Source organism: Ailuropoda melanoleuca, chromosome 8 (genome assembly GCF_002007445.2).
Source record: "Ailuropoda melanoleuca isolate Jingjing chromosome 8, ASM200744v2, whole genome shotgun sequence".
In the NCBI taxonomy this organism is placed as follows: Eukaryota; Metazoa; Chordata; class Mammalia; order Carnivora; family Ursidae; genus Ailuropoda; species Ailuropoda melanoleuca.
Genome location: NC_048225.1, coordinates 55,379,193 through 55,387,278, shown reverse-complemented (window position 1 = coordinate 55,387,278; position 8,086 = coordinate 55,379,193). Strand labels below are relative to the sequence as shown.

General features: G+C 38.7%; 2 protein-coding genes across 4 annotated transcripts in view; both read right to left on the bottom strand.

Moving 5' to 3' along the window:
* The window catches only part of FCHSD2 (FCH and double SH3 domains 2), a 136,158-nt gene extending 133,798 nt beyond the window's left edge, over positions 1–2,360 (bottom strand). Inside the window, exon 1 of one of the 3 annotated variants that reach the window (XM_034666394.1) lies at positions 747–2,360. The gene's annotated coding sequence lies outside the window, so the exon portion shown is untranslated. The remainder of the gene's footprint in view (positions 1–746) is intronic. The other 2 variants (XM_034666392.1, XM_034666395.1) reach the window with 2 other exon arrangements.
* LOC117803521 (MARCKS-related protein-like) overlaps positions 715–8,086 on the bottom strand; it is a 9,329-nt gene continuing 1,957 nt past the window's right edge. Inside the window, 1 exon segment of the mRNA XM_034667601.1 lies at positions 715–779. Within this exon segment, the coding sequence (XP_034523492.1) occupies positions 715–779 (65 nt within the window).

Below are 8,086 nucleotides of genomic sequence, written 5' to 3'. Positions count from 1 at the left end.
ATGCTTAGTCAGCATCACACTGTGGCCTGGAATCATGCCAAGCAACTCCCATCACCTTTGCTTGATAAATGTGCTCAGCAATCTCTTCGTAAAGTCAAAGATTATTCATCCTTTGCTTTTTGTAGCCAATATCCTCANTAGCCAATATCCTCGTCAAAGCTTCTCTTCTACTTTGCTAACACCTTAGTCAGTTCTAGTAGGCACCTACACCAGTTAAACATATTTTATAACTTATCGTAACAATGGATGGTATTTTGTTTTTAAAAACGAAATACTGGTAGATTATAACATTCATCTCCTAAGATTTTCTTCTTGTGCCATGTGGATTTGCTACTGTAGATAGCTATAGTAGATACCTTGTGTTACATAAATGCTAGCAGTGGGTCAATGGATGAAATGGATGACAGTGTAAAAACAAGAAAAAGAAAAATTGCCTGAGTCCCCATCCTACTTAGAACTAAAAAAAATCTTGTAACTGTATTTTTTAACCAAGGAAATGATTAGTTTATGCAATGAATTAGTTTTTGTAATACACCAAATGAATCCGTTTAGATGGAAATATTCATTTATTTAAGCAGAAGTATATCACGTTCCCTTCGGAAAAAAAGACTCAGTGTGTTGTGCCAGCAAAAACTTCCAGCATAAAAGCAAAATGAATGTGAGATGATGGACGGTAACTAAACCTACTACTGTAACCATTCACAATATATGTAATCACACCATCACGTTGTACACCGTAAACTTACAGAGTGATGTCTGTCCATTATTTTTCATTAATGCTGGAAAAAAAAAAAAAGAACAGCAAAATTAATGTCCTCCATGGCCTCGCTGCATGACAACTGATGGAACCTGGGAGGTAAACTCACCACAGGCCCTCCTAAGCAGTCCAAATAACTGATTTTCTCAGAAAATGCAGAGAGAAAAATTTAATACTATGCTTTGTAACTATTAATTTACATTTAAAATACATTTTTAAATCATAATGAAAATAAAAAAGAACCTCTATGAATTGTGATAGGAAGGAAGGAGGGTAAGAAGGACAGGAAGAAGGAAGGATTCCCTCATCGAGGCTCTCCCCTTAGGTAGCACCTTCTTCCCTTTACCTCTTTGCCTGGTTGACTGCTGTTCATCCTTCAAGTCTCAGCTTAATTGTAACTTCCTTAGAGAAGTCTTTCATGATCACCACCAACCCAACCCACAGACTCAATCAAGTCCATCGCTGGTACTCATTCACATGGCTCCAGCATTTTTCAAGTATACATATTTTTATGTAATTATTAGTTAATGTCTGTCCTTCTCATTATAGTGAAAATTTCCTGAAGGTAAGGATACATGTCTTTCTCACTATCCTAGGGCCTAAGCCCACGGCCTAACATTTAGAAAGGTTACAGTAAGTATGTGTTGCATGAAAAAATGAATGGATATAAAATTATAAGGATTATACAATAAAAAGAAAAATCCTTTCCTTATAGAGGTTAAAAAGAGATCTTTAGAGATTAGCAGATCTACAGCAGGCAAACATGTCCCCAATAATGACACACCACAAAAAGAACAGAATTCAGTTACCAGTTACTCAGAAGACCCGGGCTCAAGTTCTAGTTCAACCCAATAATCATATGTAGGATACTTCACTATACTTTCATTTCCTCTACTGGCAAAAGGAGAAAATAACAAAAATACCAGCACCACGTACCTCACAGGGCTATTCTGACAGTAAATGCAAATGATGTGAAAACCCTTGGCACAGATTCTTTTAAATGAATAAATAGTAACAGAAGCAGAACTGTAATAGAAATATAAGTGCTTCTTAACATAATAGTGATAGCTGCAATGGTACAGTGTTTTTCATTCCAACTAAGGAAAAATAATGATGGGTATAGAGTGATTTTAAAATGTTCCTAAAAGTTCACTAGGCTTCATATATGATTTTGAAGCATAAGGTGCTAAGCATCTGTTATTTTGCTATTCTGCTCAGGTCAGGAAATGAGGTTCAAAATTATCAAAGAAAGGAAGGAAATTCTTTCAAGAATCTATCCCATGTTAACACTATGCCATGTATTTTTACGTTTACATTATCATTTAATCCTCATGTCAACTTTGTAAAATAGGTAATATCCCCACTTTTCAGAGGAGAAAATTAAGGCTTGGAGAGGTTATAGATTTTTCTAAGGCTATTGACCAGGAAATAGCACCCCCATGGTCATAACCTGGACTTTGCCATTACCAGTAACTACCCCTCTGCTGTAATCCCAAATTAACCATCTAATCCCTGACCAACACTTTCTGTTTCCATTCATTCCCTTAAGGTTTCTATTTTTTTTTTAAAGATTTTATTTATTTATTTGACAGAGAGAGAGACAGCTAGCGAGAGAGGGAACACAAGCAGGGGGAGTGGGAGAGGAAGAAGGCTCATAGCAGAGGAGCCTGATGTGGGGCTCGAACCCATAACGCTGGAATCACGCCCTGAGCCGAAGGCAGACGCTTAACCGCTGTGCCACCCAGGCGCCCCTCCCTTAAGGTTTCTGACTCCAACAATTATTCAAACTCTATCAGAACCCACAAGCCATCTGATCTACTGTCTCTTACCCCTCTCATAATTTCCCTTCTCAGCTCCTTATCCAGCCTAAATTTCATGGTTCACCATTATAGACACTCCGCATGTATACCCTTATGACCCTGGCCCCTCTCTTTTCATCATTCTAATCTACAAATTTCAACCTTGGTTAAATCCAAAATTCTGTTTATATACCAATCTCTCTGCAGCAGAACACTACTGAAGAAAACCATAATCATGCTGCCTTGGTCTCAGTTTAACCTGATGTCTAATAAAATTCTAATGACCCCTTAGTGCTATGCAGCAATTCTACTATATTTCCCTAAATCCTCTTACTCTCTCAATCTTCTACACAATTATTTCCCACCTTTCCCCCTCATCTCAAACCTCTAATATGACCACACTTTCAGTTGACAATGAAGCTACCAGAAGACAATGTCCATATGGTCCGACCACATCTATCATTCTCCCTACTTCGGCACACATGCACTCTGTCATCTCTCCTTTTACCTGTGCTCTGAAGGCCAATCCTTCACATTTGCACTACATTCTATAACTCACTCAAGAATAGCAATCTAGTAATTGTGCTTTCTCCTACAACATCTGCTTTCCCCTCTTTACTAGATGGATCTCTAAATACACTATAATGTCTCCCATCTAAAAACAAGAATAAAAAACCCTCCATCAACCCTCCATTTCTCTCCAGCTACGGCTCCAATGCCCGCTCCCTTTCACAGCAAAACTCTGTGAAAGAACTTTCTGAAATTACTGTTTTTAAAATTCATCTGCTCCTGTTTTTTTTTTTTTTTTTTGAGAGAGCAAGCAGAGAGTGAGCGTGCAGGGGATTGGGGTGGGCGGTGGGGCAGACTGGGGGGGGAGAGACTCTTAAGCAGGCTCCATGCCTAGTACTGAGCCCAAGAGGGGCTTAATCTCATGACCCTGAGATCAGGGCCTGAGCTGAAATTAAAAGTTGGACATTTAACCAACTGAGCCACCCAGGTGCCCTGCTCGGTCTCTCTGGGTTTAATTTAAATAAGGTCTTAGCCTCCACCATTCTTTTGAAATTGCTAGTCAAGATCATCAAATATCTCTTATGGCTAACCCAACAGTCAATTCAAGCTTTGGTCCTATTACTCAATTTATCAGCGGAACTGAACTAGTTTATCCTTCTTGAAATGCTTTCTTCCCTTAGCTTCTAAGACATCACTCTCTCTTGGTCTACTCCTATCTCACTAGCCACTCTTTAGTCTCCTTTGCTGATTCCTTTTCATCTCACTGCCCTGTAAATGCTGGAGTGCCCCCAACGTTAGTCCCAGGCCTCTCTTCTCTAACTACACTCGTTCTTTAGATATGCTCATTGAGGCTCCTGGCTTTAAATACTGTCAGTATACTAACTATTCCTGAATTTTTACTTCCAGCCCAGACATCTTTCCTAACCTCCAACTGCCTATTTAACACATCCAACTTGGACATTTAGTAGGCATCTTAAAACTATAATGTCTAAAACTAAATTCTTGATTTCCCTAAAATCTGTTGTCAGTTGATTCCATCTCGTTGATAGCTACTCAAACCTTCTAGCTGCTCAAACCAGAAGCCCTAGAGTCATCACGGATTTCTCCTTTTTCTCTCACATCCCACATTTGATCCACGGAGAAATCCTGTTCAGTAGACTTTACAAATATGATGGAATCTGATTACCGTCTGTCTCCTCCACTGCTACCATCCTGGTTTTGGGAACACTGTCTTGTGCGTGGATTACGGAAACAGCTTCCTAAATGACCTCTTGCTTCCCCGAAGTCTCTGCTCCACACAACACAGCCAAGGTGGTGTCACCACTTCCCACGACACTGCAGTCTCCTTACTGTGCTCCTTATCACCGACCCTTAATGTTTAATTGTTCGTATGTTTATTGTCTTGTCTCCTCTCACTAGAACGCAGGCTCCGAGCAGCAGAAGCTTTGTTTCATTCACTCGTGTATATGCAACACATAGAAGAGGGTCTGGCATAGCAGGCATTCAATACAGATTCAGTGGAGGAAAGAGAGGAGGGAACGGCGCAGCCTAGACGTGAACCCAGATTTGTCTGGCTCCCAAACCTCGCTCTGCTGCTGACATAAGATTGCTCTTGGTCCCAGCAATAATGCTAACGAGAAAGAAGGGTCTCTTCACTCTGATAAGGGTACCAAGCTTTGTGTATCCTAAGTCCTTTGTATATGTCTAATATGATTTTTGCCTCAATATCTCCTACACTATTATTTTCTTACCTTTTTTTATTAACATGACTCACCTTTTAAATTAAAATGGTATTTTATAACTTCATACTCTAACTGAAAAACAAAGGACACTTGCCATAATAATTAAGTTATAACTAGTAAAATTAAAAAAATGTTCATCCATATACCACCTAAAATCATGCTGGCATATCTCCCATAAGGATATCACAATGGAAAACAGAGAAAACTTTACCAGGAAGAATCATAATTAAGAAACAAACCAAATAATTTACTTTAACTGTGGTGGTGGTCACAAAAATCTACAAATGTGATAAAACCCCACAAAATTTAATATGCACACACACAAATGAATGCATGTAAAACTGGTGAATTCTTAATTAGATTGGTGGATTCTATCAATATAAGTTTCCTGGTTGTGATATTGTATTATAGTTATCTAAGACATTACCACTGGAAGAACTGGGTGAAGAGTGTAAGAGGGCTCTTGGTATCAGTTTTTACAACTGCACGTGCATCCACAACTATTTCAAAATAAAAAGTAAAAAATTAAAAAATAAACAAAACCATACATTCCCTAGGCCTAAAAATGTAACACTGTACATCAGAAATATTCTAGAAAATGTGGTATATAAGCTCATAATTTAAGATTAATTTATACAGTAACTGACAGCAAGGAGAAAATATAATGTTTAATAAATAAGCGTTCCTTAGTGCTGTTCTTGCCAATAAGAAGGGAGAATCTCCTAAGCGTAGGTAACAGAGGTAAAGGCAGGGAGGATGACTGATTTCAGTCTAGTCGAGGTGCAGGTGTGGTAAGAACTGCAATACAACTGCAGCTCGAGGTGTCTGCAGGTTAGGCAACTAAGGATAAGAAAAGCAGAAATGGCCACAGATGAAGAAAGAAAGGTAATTTGGGGCCAGGTTTCTTCAGGGCTTTGAATACAATTTAAAAATATTTTGGGAGTGCCTGGGTGGCTCAGTCAGTTAAGTGTCCCACTCTTGATTTCAGCTCAGGTCATGATCTCAGGGCCATGAGATGAGATCGAGCCCAGTGTGGAGCCTGCTTAAGATTCTCTTTCTCCCTTTTCCTCTGCCCTTCTTCCCCACTCATGCTCTCTCTCTAAAAAAAATTAATAAGTAAAATAAATAAATAAAAACTTAAATTTCACCCATTGGCAAGGAGAAACAGGCGATTTTCAAGCAGGGGAGTGACACTAGGCCTATTTTGTGAAGATACATGGGGAGTTGGTGGTGGGAGTTGTGGCTAATGAAATTACAAAAGGGAGAGATCGCAGGCAGAGAAGCCACTGTTTAACATTCCTAAGACAGGATGAGATCTAGAAAGAAGTCAAACTTGGAGGCAGTTGACTTTTTGGTTCCCAAGCTAAAGTGTTAATAAAAACATACAATCATTACTAGTTTATAGGCAATATTTAAAGACAGGAATGAGACAGATAAGATTACTTACAATAGTCACTAGAGAGCTGAGGGAACTTTGAGAAACACTTACATAAGAAAGGACTTGCTATGGTCTGAATGTCTGTGTCCCCCCAAAATTCACATGTGGAAATCCTAACCTCCAAAGATGATGGTATCAGGAGGTGAGGCTTTGGGGAGGTGATTAGGTCGTAATGCAGATTAGTGCCCTTTTAAAAAGAGACCCCACAGAGCTCCCAAACCCCTTCCACCATGTAAGAACATGCTAGATGCTGAGAATCCTGCAACTCAGAAGAGGGACTTCCCCAGAACCCATGCTGGCATCCTGGTCTCAGACTTCCAGCCTCCAGAACAATGAGAAATAAATTTGTTACTTATAAGCCATCCAGTCTGTGGTATTTTGTTGTAGCAGCTTGAACATAAGACAGAGCCGAAAACCTGCCCTAAAAGACTTAAAAAAAAAAAAAAAAAGCCCAAGAGAAAATAAAGTCACAGTAGTCTAGTTTTAAGGCAAATGGGGGTGGTTTAATGCCATTAAACAGTTTATGTTCCATCAGACTGACAAATATTTTAAAAGATTAATCGTATGTTCTTTTGGTAAAAAATAAAAATTCTAATCAATTAGAAGAAATGTAAAATACATTGATATAGAGTTTATGAAGTATAATTTATAATGTCAACATTTTAAATGCATAAACCCTTGACCTAGTACCTTTCCCCTTTAAGAATTTATCCTGGGGGGGGGGGAAATTTCCCCATAGATACACTTTCATATGCACAAAGATATAACTACATGCATACATGAATTATCCACTGCAGCACTATTTGCAATTGTAATAAACTGAATAATTACCAACCAAAAAATGGGTAACGAAACTACAGTCTACCCACACTATAACATTAACTCAAACATCTAAAAGAATGGGGGACCTGAACGTACAGACATGAAAGTCTAAACTGACTTCTTAAGTATATGGAAGGTGGGGTAGGGTGGTGGGGAGAGTTATAGAAGCATATGTATACAATAATTTCAGTTCTGTTAAGGAGAAAAAAACTGTAATGTTCATGTATGTGTCACACAGGAGAGATATGGAAGAAAAGGCCGCATGCTTTTAACAGCACTTCCTCTAAGGGAACAGCAGTAGGAATGAGAGGCTTGGGAAAGAGGATGAGGCTGCACTTTATACTCAATACTCGGTTGCACATGTATTACTTTGATAAGTATTTTAAAAATACAAACACAAACATAAACACAAAAAAAAAGTTAAAAGAGAAATTTAAAGTGACTAGAACTAAAATAAACTCCTAATAAACAAAAAAATTGGCAACTGCCATTCTCACCCTGATCCTGATCTTTCTATTCCCTTTTTTCACAAGGCCGCCATCATCCTCTCAGCTACCTAAATTTAAAAACCTAGGGGTCACCGAGGGTGGGAGACTCAGCCATCAAAAAAAAAAAAAAAAAAAAAAAATCTTACCATCTGAGAAGAGGTGGATGGAACTAGAGGGTATTATATGCTAGGCAAAATATGTCAATCAGAAAAAGCTAATTATCATATGATTTCACTTATATGTGGGATTTAAGTAACAAAACAGGATCACAGGAGAAGGGCAGGAAAAGCAGGGAGACAAATCATAAGAGACTCTTAACTACAGGAAACAAACTGGGGGCTGCTGGAAGGGAGGNTTGGGGGTTGCTGGAAGGGAGGTAGGAGGGGGGATGGGGTAACTGGGCGATGGGCATTAAGGAAGGCGAGTGATGTAAAGAGCACTGGGTGTTATATGCAGCTCATGAATCACTGAACTCTACCTCTGAAACTAATAATATACTATATATTAATTAATTGAATTTAAATAAAATA